This window comes from Rousettus aegyptiacus, unplaced genomic scaffold, assembly GCF_014176215.1.
Source record: "Rousettus aegyptiacus isolate mRouAeg1 unplaced genomic scaffold, mRouAeg1.p scaffold_m13_p_1, whole genome shotgun sequence".
In the NCBI taxonomy this organism is placed as follows: Eukaryota; Metazoa; Chordata; class Mammalia; order Chiroptera; family Pteropodidae; genus Rousettus; species Rousettus aegyptiacus.
In genome coordinates, this window is record NW_023416284.1 from 42754039 (window position 1) to 42775261 (window position 21223).

The window sequence follows — 21223 nt, forward strand, 5'->3', positions numbered from 1 at the left end:
CCTCTCTCATTCTTCAGCCAAATGAAAGACTTTCATATCTCAGTCTTCAGCCTCAATTTGTTGTCTTGATGTCACTGTGAATTCAATACAGTACATCATCTTTACCTCTAAGCCAGCTTCCTGGGATTTTTCAGATTTAGCAATTCAGACTTGATATATTGGGAGCCATCCTTAATTTTTTCCTCTTTTGTTTCACTTTTTCTACATATCTAGTACGTTTCCAAGGCTTGGACATTCTTCTACTTGCATTGATCTTTTCCAGTTCCACGATTATCATCTCAGTCCAGGCCCCTGTCTAATTATGCAAGGACTACTAATAATGATTTCTACCTCTTCCTCTGATTCATCTTATATATTATCACCACTTTAAATTTCCTCTAACATTGTACTTGACTCCCTGCTAAAAGTCATTTAATGGCCCCTTACTGATCACTAAATAAATTCCAAACACCACAGCCTGGTATTCAAGGTTCTCCACAATTATTCCTTTCCAGCTTCATCATCCACCATTTAAATTGAAGGAAGTGGTCCGCATTTTCAGCTACCACAAACTTGTCTTGAACCATTACTTTGTCTAGAGTCCTAATCCCATCCTCCTAGTTTACGTAAGCCCAGGCTTTCCTTCATAGCTCAGCTGACTTATCCAGGGAGTGCATTTACTGATAGCTTCTGGTTTACAGCGAATCTTCTTCTCTGAACGCCTATGGTGCTTAATGCATATACAAATAATCTGCATTTAGCACGTGCGCCCCTCTATTCCTTTCGTGCATGAAAATGTCTTCCAGTAAGAATTAAATCTCTTCAGGGCAGGGGCTTGGTCATATTTCTAGTGCCGAAGATCTTTTAAACATGGTAGAATAAATTTTAGATCTGGAAGTTTACCTAACTTCATTTACTCATTTCAAAGATGAAGAAACCAAGATACAGTTTGTTCAGATTTGTTTTAATATAAAGCCACAGCCAAGCATTTGCTGATACTTATGATTATAAATTTGAGGGGTGGGCTTATACGAAATGGCAGAATTCAGAGGGAGGAATAAGAGCATTCTCTGAATAAAGGAGGGAACATAGTTATTTGGGTTAGGTTTGGGAATAAACGATCCAAACTGCCTGATGGGGACTGTGTAGTGGCTACTCCAGAGCAGCGCTTTTCTTCTGCATAACCCACAGGCTCTGGGAAATGTCGGGCGTTCAGTAACGTTTCTTACATGAAGTGACTTAAGCCTTAATACATTCTTCTTCGTAGGCATGTACCTTGAAGAAAGTGAAGCACGTTGGCTTTTTGACTCCCTAAGGGCACAGGCCCAGAGGAAGACCTGCTGCCCGGTGGTAAGAACCAGCCAAGGGCTCCCCATTCTGTGAAGCGAGTGCCAGGACGCGCCCCTGGCAGGAATTTGTGGACTAAGCAGCAGCCCAGGCCTTGGCCACGATCCCGGGAAAGAAGAGCAAGGGGCTTTCCGCCTGCCCCAAGCCTAACCCGGGACCGGAGGCCTCTCGGGTTCCAGCCGCTCGGGTCACACCCCCCGGCTTCCAGCGGCTCCTGCCACGCCCCCAGGCCGCCTCCGCTCCGCGCCTTTCTCCCGCCCCGCCCCTCACGCTCGGCGGGCTCGCTCCCGCGCCGGGCGCGCGAGCCTGAGAAGGCGGAAGGCGGCAGGGGCGCTCCGCCGCGGGGGCGAGCGCGCACGCACTGTCCTGGGACCCGCTGCAGGCGTGGGTCTCCACGTGCGGCGGGCGGCTGGGTAAGAGGCTGGGATGCTGGGGTTCGGGACCGCCCCGCCAGGGTGGGGAGGGCCTGAGGACTCGCGACGCGCGGCGAGTCTGCGCGCAGCGGGCGAGTGGGCTTTCTGCTACGTTTCCCTCGGAGGCATTGTGTTGAGGCCTCCCCAGCCTAGTCTGCATGCTTGTATAGGGGCAAGGTGGGGGCCGCGGTGATGGTCGTGGGACCCCATGGCTGGAGCGGCTTGGCACCTGTTCCTGTGATCCTGAGGGTCTGGCCGGCTGGAGAAGAGGAAGAAACGTCAGGAGGGGTCTTCTTTTGCAAGACGTGCTCACCTGGGATAGCGGCTCGTTCCGGGTATTATGTCCACTTTGGGGGAAGGACCTTTCAGACTGAAAGGAACAAACTCAGCCCTGTGAAGTGGACAGTGGACTTTTCTTTTGTGGAGATGCACCCTCAGGGCAAAGTAGGATGGAAAACTATCTCCGTTTGAGTGGCAACTTCCTGGCCCAGTGAATGGGTTAGAAAAGTTACTGTATTTTGCTTTACAGATGGAAAAAGTAAAAGAAATCCTTTTTACTGTTCAAGGAGAAGAGATGGATTAAAAAGTCTTACATAATATGTGTAATCACAAAGGACTCAGTAAAATTAAGTACTTCCTCCTTCACACACAAAGAAGAGCAAATAAAGATGTTCCTGGATTTAGGATGGGGTTACATCCTGATAAACCCATCTTAAATTGAAAATATAAATTGAGAATGCATTTCATACCCTTAACCTATCCAACATCATATCTTAGCCTCGCCTACCTGAAATGCTTACATAAGCTTAAAGTTGGGCAATTACTTTGAGTTTCATCACAATTGTAGGGCATATTGATAACCTGCTGAATTCGTATCGATTTCACACCATTGTAAAGTTGAAAATCCTAAATCAAACCGTGGTCAGTTGAGTTGGGTCTGTACTCACCTGCTTTTTGTCAACATTTTTCTAAGTGCAGGGAACAAACCAACAAGTAACATGGAGGATCCCTGCTTGCATGAAGCTTATATTCTAGTTTACAAATGTAATTTCCTTTTATGCTTCTTTATTGGAGTATAACATGTATAAGATTATACTATACATAAATAAGTTGTAACTTGCTGATTTATCATAAAGTAAACATACCTTTCATCTACCTTTCAAATCAAGAAATAGAACATTCACAGCATATGCTCAGAAGACCGCCCTGGAGACGTTTCTCACTCACCAGCCCCTCTTTTCTCCCCAAAGGTAATCTCTTCCCTGGTTTCTAGCACCATAAATTAGTTTTGCCTCTTTGTGAAGCTTTCATAAATGAAACCATATATATTTTTTGGCGTCTATCTTTTCTAAAAATTGTAAAAAAGAAACGGTTTGTGAGATTATTCCATGTTTGTGAAAATATAATTTCTGATAGTGAAAAGACTTAGGAAGAAAATTAAAGAAGGTAGTGGTACAAACAGTAAGAGGTGGAAACCTTACTAGAGTGGTTTGGGGTGATTTTTTCTGAGAGGACAACTTGAGATAACATGAAGGATAAAAGATTGGCCAGCGAGCTGTGTTAAGAGCATTCCAAGCAGAGGGAACAGAACTGAAAAGGAACTAAGCTTTGAATGGGCCTGGCAGGTTCTAGGAAGAGAGAAGAACTTGGGGGAAAGTGGGAAGTGATGAAATTGGAGATGCAGGCAGGGATTATATCACAGAGGATCTTATGGCTGGAGTATTTGGATTTTATCCTAAGTGTATAGATGTTAGGAAGAGATGTTTTTGATTTTCAGTTTCTAACATGAGCTCCTTGTGGAGGATAGGAAGGCTTATCCATTTTACTCATCAGAGAAACCCTATCAAAGTGGCAATACTGGCAAGTATTAGGAATTAGGGGAACCATTAACATGTTGGGAGACCAAATCTTTTGCATTGTCAAGATTTATATTAATTCAGACACATAATATGCTTCCAAAATCAGATTTAGAAGACACTTTATAAGTTAGTCATCTATTCTGCACTCTAAAAATGTCAGTCACTCAGCTCCTGTTTAAAACTGTAAAAGAGGAACTCCTTTCTCAAGAAGAAGCTCATTTCATTTTGGACAGTTCTAATTGTTAAAAAACTTACCTAATAATTAATCAAAATAACTAACATTGGTTATCAGTTCTGGGTCTATACAGAACTGATAATTATCATCTGTGAAATGTTGCCTTCCTTTCAATACTCATGCAGTTGAGTTTTGTTGGTTTCATTTTTCACATTTAAGTGAAGGACTTTGAATTTATATGAATGTATCCCTGTTATGATTTCTGGAGTTAGGTTTGGTCCATTATAAATGCTGTCCATATTTTTTCAGATGTTATTCTTTTAGTCTATCAGTTAGCCATCCCTTTCATCACTGTGCACTTAACAAACTCGATTAGCATGATATTAGTTAAGCATTATGTTTTTTAAGTTCATTGTTATTATGAAGTGTTATTGGTAGTTTATTTTTGTTACTTAAGCTTCCTGGGGATGTATTTAAATATGATTATCAGGAACTGTGGATAATTGATTTAACTTAGTCATATAAAAGTAATTTAGATTTCTAAGACAGGATATTAAGCTATATTTTTAAATCCAGGAATTTGCATTTGTAAAATTAATTTTAAACATGATGTCACAGCAGAAAGTAGACTGTTATATTGCAATTTTGGGATATATAGTGCAACATGTTGATAAAAGGAGCTTTTGAAGTAAGACTAAAAGAGAATTTGAATAGTTTATAATGGCCTTAACCTTGTCAAACCCAGAATTGGTATTAGAAAGTGATTTAATTTTTCCTCTTTTCCTCTGTAATAGAAGTTTTAGTGAACAGTAAAATGATCAAAGGTAGATGTAGTACAGTAGAGGAAAAAGGGAATTTGTATAACCCAAATTTGAATAACATGGTTACATAGCCTTATTAAATGCTTTGTGTCATTCTATCTGATTGTGATGCTAGACTTCATTACTTCTAGAATTGTCTCTTGCTATTTTTATTTTAAGTAAGAAAATAATTTTTGCCCAGTAGGTTTAATGTGCGCAGTTTCCCCTAAATTTTTCAGTTGATTTATTTTATTTTTTGAATATATTTAAAATGTATCCTACTGTTAAAATGGCCTACAATTTCTCAAAGCTTTTTACTGTTAAACTCTTTAACCTAAAGGAAAAAAGTGAAAAAACTGAAATATGTCAGTAGTTAATTGCATATTGCTGCTTTTTGTATTTTCTTTTAAAAGTTGGGGTTATTCTTATTGATTCTTTTAAAGGTTCATTCTCTAAGATGGAAAATTAGTATAGTTAGTGCAAATGTATTTTGGAAGAAAAGAAGTAAAAAATCAAACTACATAAATTGCCTTAGAGGAAGACTTTTTCAAACTAAATAAAAAGATAAAATTCCTCTTTCTCTTTTACCAAAGGATAAATCTTATTTTTTAAGTCTTATTTTTACCTGTAGGTGAACATGCTCTAGATAGAATTGACTCTTATACTATCTATGTATCTGTTATTTTTCTTTACTCAGAAGTATTCCCTTATAGGAGCAGAATCCTTATTCTTTCTTTAGATATGTTGAGTCTCATTTAACAGGGAGAGCTACCTTTTATGGTATATTTCTAAACTAGAGGCCTAGGGAATAAGGAACTTAAAACTAATCTGTTTCTAGCTCTCTACTTGGTTTAATGGGGTCATTTTGATAGATACTATGCTTAACTAAATCTTGGTATCTTTTTTTTCCTCCCTCCAGGACTCTTCTTCATAGACTTAAAAATCAATATTTTACTGTTTGGAAACGAAGCATCACTTGAAATCCTCTCAAACTCCCAATTCCAAAGAATTGCTAACATTCTGGGATCAAGAAAAGAAGTGGCTGACTGCATCTTAAAAGTATTCTGGCACTGGTCCTGTTTTTTTCCCTCCCTTAATTTGAGGAATTATGGAGAAATGGTACTTGATGACAACTGTGGTCTTAATAGGACTAACAGTACGGTGGACAGTTTCTCTTAATTCTTATTCAGGTAACACATTTTTACTGTTTAAAAAAGATAGGTAAATATTCCTTTGAATAGTTTTTGTTTGTTTCTTTGCTTTTTGGTAATAATTTAGTTTTCTGAAAGGGACAGAGAAGTATTTCAGGCTTTATTGGTGTGGTCAAGAAAATACACTTACACATCTAATTCTAATAAGAATTTCTATAAGAGCTAAAGAGAAGCATGGGCTTTGTGACATGAGGAGAAACATGTATTCTAACTAGGGAGATGACAAATTGAGAAATGGTTACGTATTAGGCATTGAAGAGAGAAATGCGTTAGTATTTCAAGGGGGAGTACTTCAAAGGAGGCTTTTTTTATTGTTTGTTTAGAGTAGGGAAGGCATGTAACCAGATTGAAAGGAAGAGACCGGTGGAGAATAAAATTGGGAATGATGTGAGAGAAAAGGAGGGAGAATTGATGGAGTGTGGACCTAAGAGAATGGAGTTGGGATTAAATTTAACCCTGTGAGTATTTATTTAGCACCTTTCACGTTCTAAGCATTGTGATAAGTTCTAGAAACACAAGGTGAATATCCAGTACTTAAAGAGCCCACATTTTTGTAGGTAAGTGGTCACAATACAATGTGATAATTATAACAGAAGTATGTGTGAGGTACAGAGGTAACATAGAGAAGTTAATGATCAGGACGCATTAGAGAAGATTTTTTGGAGATGATGTTTAGTTCAGGTTTGAAGGATGAGTTGGATTTGGGTAGATTTTAGGCAGATTAAAAAAAGGTAAGTTTCGAGAGATGGAATTTGTCCAGGGAACAAATAGAAACACTATCTCCAGAGAACACTTTAATTACTAGGATTAAGCTCTAATTTCTTACTGCCGTGCAGCTCTCTGGTGAACTAGGCTGGGCCAATTGTAGGAATCCCGTTTTTCTTCGTGAGAACCAAAGTAGGCAGGTCCTGTTTTGTCCACAACTTCTCTGTAAGCTCACACCCAACATCAGGGCGAACAAAGCAAGTGCAAGAGATAAACTAGAAAATATTTATGCCAATTTCTAGAACAGATTTTTATCAAGATCATCCATTTTAAGCTTTTCTAATACTGAGGCAGTTCCCAAGTGTGAAGGTTCCTGAATTTGTTCCAGGCTGGAGTGCATGAAATGATATTTTATTGTAGTTTTATCCAAATTTACTTCATTGCTAAATCTGTTTAATTGGAAATTTATGCATTTCTAAAAGATTGAGCATATTTTTTGTGTTTATCAGCCATTAGTATTTCCTTTTCTCTGATATTTATGATGTTTATACATTTCTATTAATTTTTTTCTTATATATTCTATATTTTGTTGTTTATTTTCTTAGGTATTTTGTATATTCCGGAAGCTAACCTTTGTACAAGTTGCAAATATCTTCTAGTGTGTGGCCTTTCTTCACACTTAAAAGTGTGTTTGTGTACAGGAGTTTTTGATTTTTTATTTTTAGGTTTTCAGTGATGTTTTTATTAATTTTTAATTTTTCAATTATAGTTTACATTCAATATTATATTAATTTCAGGTGTACAGCATAGTACTTTGTATAATTTATAAAGTGATCCCCATGATAAGTCTGGTACCCATGTGACCATGCATAGTTATTACAGTGTTATTGACTATGCTCCCTATGTTATACAGGAGTTTTTGACTTTAAGGTAATGAAATTTATCCATCTTTTTCCTTTACAATTTGTGCTTTTTATATCTTTAAGAAATCATTCCCTACTCTTAGGAAAATATCACAAGGATGTTTTCCTAATTTTCTTTTAAAATTTTAAAGATTTATCTTTCCTAAGTCTTTATCACCTTAGAATTGAATTTTGTGTATAACATTTGACATAGAGTTCCGTTAAGAATTTTTTTCATATGGTCAGTCAGTTGTTTCACTTCATTTATTACATAGTCCACCTTTTCCCACTAATTTGCATTACGAGCTCTGTCTATATTAGGTTTTTATATATGCATAGATCTGTTTCTGACTCTCTATTTTGATCCATTGGTTTAATACTGCCATGTCTTATTACTATAATTTTACATTAAGTCTTGATATGTTATGAGGCATGTCCTTCTACCTGGTAGTTCTGTTTCAGGAGTGTCTTAAATATTCTGGGCGTTGCTCTTTCATATGAGACCTTAAAAGCAGAGAACTTTCTCCAGCTGTTGGCAGAAGGGGACTCCAGAGAGATTCACACCCTAAGGACTTGATACTCTTGCTGGTTTGACAATAGAGGGGGCCACGTGAGAAGAAATATGTGTGGACTCTAGTTGCAGAGAATAGCCCTCAGCTTACAGTCAACAAGGACACCTCATACCTGTAGCTGAAAGGAATTGAATTGTGCCAATAGCCTGAATGAACTTGGAAGTGGATTCTTTCCTTGGCCTTCCAGATGAGTCCAGACTGATTGATAGGTTCTTTTGGCCTTGTGAGACCCTGAGCAGAGAACTATGCTAAACCTACCTACAGAACTGTGAAATTATAACATAATGTCATTTTAAGCTGCTACGTTTATATTAATTGTTACACAGCAATAGAAAGCTAATACATGTATATGTCTTTTTAAAAAATCAGTTTGTCAAAGACCAAATAAAAAACCCTGTTGGGAGTTTGATTGGAATTACATTCTACAATACTGTTGATTAATTTGGGAGGAATTGGTATTCATTACCGTGGTGGGCCTTCTCATTCATTAAGATGGTTTGTCCATTTAAGTCTTCTTTAATGTCTTTCAACAAAATTTTATATTTTTCTACCCCAAATTTTACATATCCTTTCTTAGATGTAGTCCTAGGAATCATATAAATAAATAAATACACACACACACCATATATATGTATGTTTCTCACCATTGTATCTTCTTAAAATTTGCTTTTTTTAAGTGCTTGTTGCAGTTTAAAAATGTGGTTGACTTTCTATTTGGCTACCTTTCTAAACTCCTTTAATAATTTATTTGAAGGATCTTTTGGATTTTCTGTGTTAAGAAAAGAAGTGATCTAGGACTAATGACAATTTTTTCCTTTCTACTACTTACCTTTTAAATTTCTTTTTCTTGTCTTTTTATTGCTAGGACCTTATTACAACATTGAATAGAGGTAGTGATCAGGCATCTTTATCTTGTTCCTAATTTTAATGGGTGCATTTAATTCACAGTTATATTTTTCTTTCTAGCATTGAACCAACCTTGTATTCCTAGAATATGTATTCCTTTTTTTTTGTATTAGTACCTGTTTTCACTACCTGAAAGAAATTTGAAGATTTTTGCTTTTACAAAAAAAGCTGTTGACCATACTAATGTAGGTCTTTTTAAAAAGCGAAGTGGGTTAACATAAATTTTCTAAAAGTGGGAGATAACTCTTTGCTTCATGCCATTTCAGCTTGCAAAAGTTTTCGTAGGAACGCTCTATTTTCAGATAGCAGGGGAAACCTATATTATCTTTTTTCTTTTTTTTTAAGTACATTGCTAGATTTGGCTTATTAATATTTAAGATTTTAACATCTATGTACTTAAATTGCCCCATAAGAAAGTCAACAGAACAAAATTACTTTTGGATTACTATGTAAAAAAGTATTGTTATTACACATTGTAGGTGGTGGTGATTCTGTCAGAATTCTCTACTCTATTATAAAGAATATAATACTTAGCATTCACATGTAACTTCTGTATCATGGGAGGCTGAGAGAATTAATGAATACATATGACATTTGTGATTTCACTAAGATTTTTTTCCCTCTTAATCGAAACACTTTTTTTTGGTTATAATTTGTTTTTTAACATACTTATTTTAGTTTGCTTTTTTAAAAAAATCTTCTTTAAATGTTCAAATTAGGAAGCACAGGAGTGAGGAAGCTCAGGGGACCTTGCTTAGTATTAAACCATTATTTCTTTGGAAATGTATGTATTGGCTAGGCAAACAACTTATGTATATTGTAATTTAAGATTTTCTAAAATTTATACCTCTTACATATTGACATATACCTCTTAAATAAGTGACACTTATGTAATTAGTTTTTATAGACCTAAAAATATTGAATATTGTTAGTTGCTTTTAAACAAGCCGTGGAGAGGAGACAAATTCTGATTTTAGTATTATTTATTATATCTTGTAGAGATTCACAATTTGTCTATACTTGATCCAAAGTGTAACCAAAGTTTTTAGAGCAAATAGCGACACTTGGATCAATTTTAATAATTTTTTTCCCTAAGCTATATTGGCTATTTATGAGAAGAAAGTCATAGAGAATCACTTTTCTTTGCAACGTAATTAGTGTTAAAGTATGACTGTTTCTATTTAGTTGGTTAGTTTCTCTGAGCCTACCTATTACTATAGGTAATGTTTGTAATGTTTATTTTCACTAACCAGGATAATATAAAATGGAGATTTTATTCTGGAAAATTTTAGCCAAATTCTCCTCTCTTCGAACTTTTAAAATTTCAATGTAAAGGCAAGTAGTATGTATTGTTTTCAAAAAAGTATTTGTTTTTTCAAATTCTAAGAATTCTGAATAGTTCAGTTAATAAATGAACATTTGAATGGTGCTTAAGCCCATTTTCCTGTTAATGAGAAAAAATTGAAGCTTCGTAAATATACCTTATTCTGTTTTCTTTATGTAATTCTGATTCTCACGTAAATGAATTTGTGGAATTATTCACACAGACGGAATCCTTTTTGCCCTTCCCGAGTAAAGCTCCCATAGGTGCAGTTGGGTTGTCCTTCTGGGTTGCTTTAAGGGCACTTCAGCAGTTTTAAAAACTTAAATACTAATTTCATAGCCAGTGTCAGCTGAATTTATTGAAGTAGGTCAGACTCTGGATAGAAACTTGTTTCTCAACCCTAAGAGAGTCATTATCTGTTCTTCTATTTGTTAGAGAATGGTATGGTAATAAATTCTTCCCCATTGACCACAGTCTAGAGCAATTTCAGAAAATCTGGATAGCTAAAATTTTTTTAGGTATAGGAAATTAACTTTTATTATCCCAGTGGATCAAAACCAAACAAATAGAAACAAAACAAACAAAAAATAAAAATCAACTCCTTTCCTCACATAGACAATGGCTGTTTTTTGAACACACACGCACCCTATCGAATACACACGTAAAAATGCAGTTAATTCAATGGGAAATTTTTATTTTTTCTTTTTAAATTGTAGGTTATTCTTCTGTTCAGTTGATTAAGGAAGTTTTTAATGAAAGTATATACTATATATCTATCAGTATGTTTCCTTCGAACTCTGGGAAAATCATAGGAACTTAGACTTTCAAAGTGTTAGACAGTAACTTAAAGATGTTTCGGGAAAGAACCAATATATGGGCATTTTGTTAAAGTAGCCTTGGCATAATGTATAGTCTGACATCACAAATTAATGTACATTCAATAAGTAAATAATCAGGGACTCAAGTTTTTTGAACTTAAAATCCTTGCTATTTCACACTGATTATATCAACATCCTTGCTATATCCATTGAAAATCCAGGTGACATTATGTACTGAGAATACAAAAATGAACAAGATATGGTACTTTCTGGAGGGGTGTGTGTGTATGTATATGTGTACATTTGTTTATGTATAGTGGGCGATTCCTTGTGGTAATCATTCAATGCATATGGTTTAGAGATGTTAATCTGCTTTTCTCATGATTATTTCATAGTGCATATATCTCCTTGGGTGGAGATGCTAGCATTTATATAATATTGGTATAATATAGCCATTAAATGCAAAATGTCATTCTCCAATATAGCACACCTTCCCTAGGCATTAATGAGTATATTTGACTACATGAGATTTTCATTTGCTAATTAAAAAACCTGTGACTGAACTGTATACCTCTTTGGGTTGTGTCACAATTTTGTAGTCAATTGCTAGTTAAATAGCGGGTTTTTACTATTTATTAAAGGGAATTACCTTTATGTCATTTTAAATGATTTAAGGTTAATAACCTACTTAACCAAGTCATGAGACAACACAGAGTAGGAGCTAAGAGTACGGATTACAGAGCCAGTCTGCCTGGGTTCAGATCTACACTATGCTACTTATTACTTGGGTGACAATTGCTTCCGTTTTTTTTTTTTAGCTGTAAAATGTGGATGATAATAGCTAATTCACTGTTGTATTTGGAATGTAGTAGACACTATCAATTGTTAGTTATTAAAATTCCATTATCATTTTATTTGTAATTTTGAAATTAAAACAAAGCTACAAATTCCCAGTTTTTATGTAACCCACTTGACAGCAGAGCCTGGCCTAATTAATATCTTCGTAATATATAATCTGTTTATGATTCTATACTTGACCCTAAGATATTTATGTTTAGTTTATAAAAGCCTCTTTTCAGATACAGATATTTGTTATTATTGTTTTGTGATACTGGGCAGTATAGTTGACAGTCTCATGAAATAAAAATAAACTTGGATATTTTATACTTAGTATTATCAACTAGTTAATAACTAATGTTTTTATTTATAACATTTTTACATAAATTATAACTATGTATACAATATTTATTGAACGTTCACTGTGTGCCAGGTACTCTACAGTGCATTTTATATCCATTATTTTCTTTATTCCAGTAGTCCTTCAGGTAGGTAGAATTGATCCTATTTTTAATGTGCTGATGAGGCTTAGGGATGTTGAGTAATTTGCCTAGGGTCACTCAGTCACTTAGTGTGCTAGCTGTGCTAGAAGCCAGACCTCATCTCTCTGATGTTTTGGTAATGTTTGTGTTCTTTTCCTTCACCTGCACTATCTCTATAATATAGAAAATTTTCATAAGGAAATAAAAATTACTGATATACTGAAGTATATTGTTACTTTGCTCTTTTTACTTTCCTCTTAGGTGCTGGAAAACCACCTATGTTTGGTGATTATGAAGCTCAGAGACACTGGCAAGAAATTACTTTTAACTTACCGATCAAACAATGGTATGGATAGTTTTAACTTGATTTTATTGTTTATCATAGTTAATATAGATGATTTGAAGATATTTAAGAGGAAAATAATGCTAATATAAATGGTACTATAAAATAATGTTCCTCATCTTCCTATATACTGATGTCACATGTATTACCTTGCATATTGTAGGCCCATTTTGAAATTTTTAGACCCCTTGAGGTTACCCATATGCTCCGTTCTCAGCTGGAGGATGGTACTAAACTGGAACTTTGATGGTAGAACACTATATGAAGCTCCTCTGGACATAAACTGTGGAAGTTTATGGGCTAAAAATATTTCCTCTGGAGGTTTTGCAGAATTTTTCTGTTAGGAATGCGTGACATGTATAAAGGGAGTAGCTGAGTGGTAGAAAGTATAGGTGCTAGAGTCAGCCTGCATTCAGATCCTAGCTCCACTATTTATTTACTAGCAATATGACCTTTGGCAAATTATTTAACTTTCTCTGCATCAGTTTTATTATTCGTAGCCTGAAAATAATAGAATACATATTTTACTGGGTAATTGTGATAATTGAATAAAATGGTACATGTAAAGCATTTAAACCAGTGCCTGCAATGTAACGAGAGCTCTTCATGTTAGCTGTGTGTGTCTTCACAGATATTCATGCTTGTGTCATGTCTATTGAACATGTTCTGATAATAATTGATGACATTATTTATTGACTTTATTGGATGCCTAGTAGATTATTTTGTTAGAGACGGCCTATACAAAGTGCTCATAAGGTTCTGTTGATTGCCACTGCTTTTGTATAACTCCTTTATGAAAGTGTTTCATACAAGAACTTCATATTGGACCATCTATTAATAGGTTGGCTGTACCCTAGTCAGAGTTTGGAGTATTTAAAATAGAGGTCAGCTAAATATTTGGCACCAATCTTTATTGTTCTATTTTGAGCATCTTTCAGATCCTCAGATACCTATTTAACCAATGAGTATCACTGTTCAGATTATTAGTACATTCTTAATATTTTTATCCTGCTTGATTGGTATAATAAGGTAATATTTGCTAAGGAAAACCAGACCACCACTCTTTAGCTTCGTAATTCTTTTCTATTCTTTTGTAAATGTTACACAGATAAGATAATTATATTCTTGGCTGTTCTTTGGTAAACAGTTCTCAACAAGGATGTTAATAGAAATTAAACCTAATACGTAGTATTGAAAGATTAAATTGATAAATTGCAGCTTTTTGGCTTAGTGCTAGATTGGGATAACGTTGATTCCAGGAGTGAGAATATAATCTTAACCCAGTAGAATAGATGGGTTACTCGTAATATTGATCTACCTCAATTTTCAGTTTTCTGTGCCAGTGGTCTTCTACTTTGGCCCAGATAGCCAAGAATAGGCTATCTATATACATTCTTTTTCTTTATTAAAATCCAGAAATGTATAACTCAGTATAATTACATATTAGATTTTTACTATGGTCCGTGAATTTTTAAAAAATATGAAATGTCTGAAGTAATCTTGGTGGTAAGTTTCATAGTGTTCAAGTCTTTATTGAGGTTGTGTAGCATGAGAATTCCGAATGGTGGGCTCAGTAACAGACATGTGTATAAAGAAAATAACTTATCAGTTGATCATGCAGTACTTCAGGAAGCTCATAGGAAACAAATATGATTTACTATAATAAATGTCAGAAAATTTTTCTTTATAAGTGGATAGACTAGAAAAAAACAAAAATGAACACTTGGCAATTATAAGATAAACCAATCTGTTTCAGATTCATGTTGAAATGGTGTTTTTTTTTCTTTCTAGTTTGAAATTCAGTTTATTTGATATATGATTTGTAATGAACGTCATTGAAAAAGATACATTACAATGGCACCATTTATAAAATAGAAAACATATACCCAGAACAGGTTTGTCATTATCAATACTGGATATAAATCTATATAGGAAGTAACATTTCTAATATTTGGAATTTTTTGGCTAATTTTGTCAAATCTGATTAAATTTGCCATTTTTGTTACTTAATAGTGTGTCTGAGGAATTATTTATTTTTTAGCTTCAATTTTCTAAGGGTAAAGTCTTTCTGTCTTCATCTAGAAAGTTAGCTATAATAGAATTAGTCAAAACTCTTTTAAGTGACATTGTTGTCTAACTATGAAATCAGGATGGATCAGGTTAACTTAAAAAATGTCAGTTTCATAATTCTAAATTGAAAGAAAACTTATTCTATTTTAATATATATAGTTGTAAGTAAGAGGAAAATTGATTTTTTTTCTTTAATTTTATAATGAACATTTCTAATGTGTGAAGTCAGGAATACTTTTTACATCAAGTAATAAAAAACTGAGTAATAATAGCTTGAGAAGTAAAATAATTCCATTATCTTAAGAACTAGGTCTTTGCAGGGCTGATAAAGTGGCTCATTGAGAGCAATCAAGGACTCAGGCTTTTTTCCTCTTTTTCCTCTTCCATTGTTTCTTCTTGGCATATTGGCTTTTCATCCTGGGGCTTTTCCCCCTCTGGTCAGTAGATGACTGCCAGGGCTACAGCATTCTAACTATACAACCATATTCAAGGCAGGTATAACAAAAATACCTTCTGTTTACTTCTCTTTTTCTGAGGAGTAAAATCATTCCCATTCTTCAAGCACTCTTTAGTGAAAAGAAACACCTGGGTTAGTGCAGACATGGTTTGTCCCTGGGACTAGGGGAAGAGTCCACCTATCCTGAGCATGTTGCTTTTTAAACAAAATCACAGTTTTGTAAGTCAAGAAGAATTGTGGGGATGGCTGTTTATCTCAGCATTGTTTATAATAATGAAAAACCTGAAACCCTCTAAATATTTCTTAGTAGGGGAATGATTATACATGGGTACATGTATAAAATAAATATTTTCTTCCTGTCTGTTCTTGTCTTTAAATTTTTCTTATGGTGTCCTTTGTCATACAAATTTTACTCTTCGATGTACAGAAGTTCTTTGGACTATTCTTGATACTTTTCTATAAGTTCGGGACTATTTAAAATTAAAATATATATATTTTTAAAAAGCAAAAATACCCATGACTCTGGCTTGAATGTGAAAAAATTATATTTTGAAGTTAATGATCACATGAATTTAATTTCATAATTTGTGTGGCAGCCAGATTTTTTTTCTGACAAAACCTTTACTGAGATGACATGAGAATTCAGTGAGAAAATACATTTCAATGCTATTTAAAGAATTTTTCAGGTCTATCTACAAAATATAAAGCTTTGTTGCTTTGTTTCTACTGGTAGATTCTGAAGCTTTATTTAAAACCCTTTTAAATATCTTTTCCCCATGAATTTCTCTCTTGTTTATGCATTTCCATAAGAACAGGGAGCATTGTCGTTAGCCCTGTTATTTTTTTGTCCCAGTCAAACCAGTGACTTTACCGTTAGTATATATCTTGCACATTTATAGCTTACTGTCAACGTCTCTTTTACTATCTCCAAAGAAGCTCAAAGTTAAAGTAAATGCAAAATAGTTTTTGCCTTATCAGAAGCTTAAAAAAAATCAAATTGTATTGGACAAAATGTGATTCTTGAATTATTAAATGGTTTTTTATTGCTGTATCCATCCCAATAGTTTTGACGCTAATCAATTAGAACTACTATTTTGTACTTAGTGTCAGGCAGTAACTTAATAGTTTCACACGTTTAATTCAATCTTTCAACAACTCTATGAAATAGATATAATAAAAATTTATGCCAGTGCGTCCTTTAGTAACATGAATTTGGAACTAATACAATTGGTACCTGTCTTCAGGCAACCCTGCCTAGAGCAGTGGGTGCTCTGGTCTCCACTATTGGCCTGGCCAAATTTCCCAGATTCAAGCTGTTAAAAGGGGCTCCAGCTAACCTGGAGATTCTTGGATTCACTGTGTCTTGGCTTCAAGTCCCAGCCAGATATAAGACCCTGGATTATTCACATGCATGTTGCTGCTGGAGTGGACAACTGCCACCATATACTACCATGTGATGGTACCCTGTGGTATGTCCAGAGCTCATGGTATGCCGTGATCATTTAATTAGTTCCACTCCCCTCTATATGACATACATTTCATGTGACTAACATTAAGAAAATAAATGTGTATAATAGATTTGGGATCACGATGAATGCTAACTTAAAAACTTTTAAAAATCCCAAAGTAAGATTGTGATGCTGTGAAATTGTTACTCTTTAGAAAAAGGCTTATGAACAATGGTTATTTGTGACTTAGAAAGTTTGGTCTCCATTATTGTAAATTCTTATGACTGAGAAAATAAATTGGATAGAAGAAGCTGACTAATTTTTGTAAAAGATATAATTTAGAAATCTGTTTACATACATTTAATTTTCATTTCTGGGTCATAGTAATTGTATGTAGTTTCCTCCCATTCTGGCCAACTGGAGGAGCCAGTTAATTTATGAATATTTGATCTAGTTTTCTTCCTTAATTCACAGAATCTTGCAAAGAATAGGCTCTCATTACATGTTGGTTGACTTGTTTTCAAAGTCTTATTAAAAATCTACCTGTTTCATGAGATATTTCTCTTTCCATAAACCAGATCTTTATGTGTTCTTTGATATTTATTTTTTACTTTTTAAGATTGTGATTTCATATTGCTTCTCTAATTTGTTAGATATCAGAAGCAAATTGTCTTTTTTGTTGAGTATTTTCTTTCGTATAAGTGTTAATCATCAATTAAGTCTACTAATAGCAGAGCAATAATAAGTTGCTGTTTGCCTAGAACAATCTTGGTTTGCATCTGTTGTTATGGTTTAATTATTATTATTTTTGTGTGTGAAAGCAGTTTTTAATTAAATTTTGGGGCGACATTAGTTAATAAAGTTACATAGATTCCAAGTGTACAGTTCGGTAATACATCCTATGTATATTGCATTGTATGCTCACCACCCAAAGTTAAATTTTTTTCTATCACCATAACTGGATCCCCTTTACTCTCTTCTACCCCCTGGTAACCACTAATTATTAATAGCTTCCTCTGTCACTCTCAAGAGTCCCTTGGTTTAGACAATAAATTATTTAGTATACTATTATACGATAACAACTTTTAATTGTGAGTTCATAAAAATTTTTTAGAAGGAGAAAGACAAAAACTTTAGTTGAATTTTTTAACTTATCTAACATATTTCTCACTTTAATTAAACTAGATGAGATGTTAAATATGTCTGTTTCCTGAATATTGATTAATAGAAAGCTGTGTTTTTCTTTCTTTCTTTTTTTTTTCCAGGTATTTTAACAGCAGTGATAACAATCTACTGTATTGGGGATTGGATTATCCACCTCTTACAGCTTATCATAGTCTTTTGTGTGCACATGTGTAAGTTTTCTTCCTTAATGTAACTCTAAATATTTTTACCTTTAACAGATATAGTAAGGGACCGCGTGACCTAGCTTTGTTGAATAGAGAAGAGATTGTAGCTACTATCGTATTATGGTTTGCAAAGAAAGCACTATACCTTTACAGTCGGGTTATAAGAAAGTTAACTATCAGAGTTTGAACATTTCCATAATTCCTTCGGAGGATAGGCTAGAAAGAAGTGCGAAAATCTAGCTTTTTTTTGAAGCAGAGTTGCTACCGATTACTCCTGGATGACGGAGAAATGTATCTAATATGGTTAGTTGTGCATAGGAAAGCTTTTTTCTGGAAAGATGCAAAGTAAATGAAAAATATAGGTCCAAGTGGTATTCTGACTGTCCTGTCAAGTTAGAAACTAGAATTACTGTAGTGTTTCACTTATGATTTAAGATTAGGATTGGAATTCCTTCTTTTACAGAAATGGAATGGTTTATAGAAGATTAGGAACTTCTATGTGGTGAAGACCCAGTTCTGCTCTATAGTGGTATTTCATTTCAAACTTGAAGTGTGTCAGCAGAAATTTGAGGAACTCTTTACAGTATCTTTCAAACTCATTTGTTTTACTATCTTATATTTTTTAAAAATTAGCTTCCTGGATTAAAAATGTGTTCCCAAGCTTTATAATAATCAGTTATCCTTTGCAGTGTTCTGGGTAATGTAATGTGATTGAAAACTTAATTTATCTTGAACAATTAAGTTTAGTTTTATGCAGTGATTTATGTTTAATAGCTATTTATTATAGCTGATTGCTATGATAACTGAACTGAAAAGACTGTAAATTATAAAACATGATACTCTGGTTAATGCTAACATATTGTTCTTTATAAAATATGTGTTTAATAAATGCAATGTGGTACATCGGATTGTTTTTACATTGGAAGAATTGTGAAAGATAGGGCTCTTAGTAACATATTACATGATTTTGTTGAAGATGAACAAGACAGACTCTTTTATAGCTTAAGTCAGTTTCACATGATTAAATAAAAAGACAAAAGCTTAAGCGTTGATTCTATTGTTTTAAAAGAGCAATGGCCACTTTTCAAAATAGATTCATTTGTCCTCAGATGTCCTTACTACTAAAAGTAATGGGGAATAAAGCATGTATGTATGCTTTGATTTGCAGGGCAAAGTTTATAAATCCAGACTGGATCGCTCTCCATACATCACATGGATATGAGAGTCCAGCACATAAGCTGTTCATGCGTACAACAGGTAAAAGAACAATAGGTATAGAGTGCAAAACTGGATTTACAAAGTTTTTTGAACAACCCATTGAAAGAATCTATTATTGTTCCTACTGACTTTTCAAATTGTACAACTATATGTATGCATATATGTAGAATCTATGACCAAAATGTATTTATAAACTAAAAAAGAATAGAAAGGAATAATTCTGGGTGCTTTGTATTTATTATAATAAATAATAAATAATTCGAACACCTAATTGAGGTAAATACTATTATTATCTTTATTTTAAGCTGAGGAAACTGAGGTATAGGTACGTGAGGTTAACTGCTCACCTGAAGTAAGATTGCTATAAATTGAAGTTTTAGTTATTCAGACTGTTGTTTTAATGTACTAATTACAAATTCCTTTCACTTTTTTCTTAAAGTAAACTTTACAGTTGTATCTCATTCATTGTATTGCTGTGCCTTGCTGCTAAATTAAATAATCCACTCAACAAATGTTTATTGAGCATTTATTGTGCAATGATCTAAGAATTGAAAGTAATAAGCTTAGACTTTGTTAAAACTTTACATGACTTAGACTTTAATGCTAACCGGGGCCTTTTCCTTAATTAGTATAAATTTAGTAGAGTTTGTTCTTTTTACTATTTATCCAGCCATGGAACCTTAGGCCCAAGAGATTATCTTGCCTGTCTTCCCCCTAGTCTCTCTGAACTGTATACTCACCACATTTTTAGCTTCTGAACCAATACCTGTATCTGCAGGGAACTCACAGTCTTTAGAGACGGTCTGTTCTATTTTGGAGAGCCCCAATCATTAAAAGTTTCCTCCTTATATTCAACCTCCACTAGTTATTTTAGGTTCTGTTTCCTTGAGCTACATAGAACAAGTCTGATCCTTTATATGCCTGATACCTTACAGACATTTGAAGTCACCTCTTCCCCAGGTTAATAGCTCTAAGTGTCTAAGTATCTAACACTTTAGCTATTTCTTAGATGATCAATTTGTTGAGTGCAATTATGGTTTTGAGGCCTCTGGGTGCGCTTCTTTGAATATGCTTCAGTTTGTCAGTGTCATCTTAAATATGGCATCCGGAGCTGGAAAAAGATTGCATGCATCTAACACGGACAGTTCACTATCATTTACCTTCTTCTGGACACTATTTAGTGCAGTACAAGAAAAAATAGGCTCTTTGGATAGCTATGTAATACTGTTGAAGAACTTAATATACAGCGTTTGTTTTTCTCTGTTCTCAAAGGATCGAACATTTAGAATCACAAATTGTTTTTTTTTTAACTTTTTTCAGTTTCCTCCTCACTTGGGTCTCTCATGTTCTTTATATGCATTAATTAACAAAAGTTTATATATTTCAAAATAAATATAAAAATTAAAAAAAATAGATTATCTTCCCTTGCTTTGAGTATTCTTAATTTTTAAGTTCAAGTCAGAGCAAAGAGAGAATTAATTTTGAATACATCTAATTGATTTAATATGTGAATTTGTTAGAGAAAATTAAAAAAAGGGACTCTGTCCTACTGTATCAATTAAAATTTGGCAGAGGTGAAGGGAATGGAAAGGGCTCACATGTAAAGGACTTGCCCAGAGTGGATCGGAACCTTGTGTTAATAGAATTCTCACTCAAGGCTGAGGGAGAGAGGCAGTTCATGGGTTATTGTAGATCCTGAAGGTTTCACACTTAAAATCATTTGCCTGTTTTTTCAGTGTTCATTGCTGATTTGCTGATTTACATACCTGCAGTGGTTGTGTACTGTTATTGTTTAAAAGACATGTCAACTAAGAAAAAGGTAAGTTTTAAGCAACCTGACATTTTATCTCTGAAATGTTTCATTAGCTTAACTATTAAGCATAGAACTTAAGGAAGCCCTGTTTTTAAGAATAGATACTAATAGGGAACAATACATCTCTGTCAGTTAATTTCAATCAGAAAAAAACTTTTCACAATTATTTTAATGCCCAACTGTGTAATAAGATGC

At 34.2% G+C, this 21223-nt stretch overlaps 1 protein-coding gene across 2 annotated transcripts in view; it reads left to right on the forward strand.

Annotated features, from left to right (window-relative positions):
* The first annotated feature begins 1625 nt into the window (after positions 1-1625).
* The window catches only part of ALG6 (ALG6 alpha-1,3-glucosyltransferase), a 41837-nt gene continuing 22239 nt past the window's right edge, over positions 1626-21223 (forward strand). Inside the window, exons 1-7 of one of the 2 annotated variants that reach the window (XM_016140392.2) lie at positions 1626-1739; positions 2909-2989; positions 5493-5763; positions 12592-12676; positions 17914-18003; positions 19166-19254; positions 20952-21034. In XM_016140392.2, coding sequence (XP_015995878.2) covers positions 5682-5763; positions 12592-12676; positions 17914-18003; positions 19166-19254; positions 20952-21034 — 429 coding nt within the window. In that variant the 5' untranslated portion in view covers positions 1626-1739; positions 2909-2989; positions 5493-5681. The remainder of the gene's footprint in view (positions 1740-2908; positions 2990-5492; positions 5764-12591; positions 12677-17913; positions 18004-19165; positions 19255-20951; positions 21035-21223) is intronic. The other variant, XM_016140394.2, reaches the window with a different exon arrangement.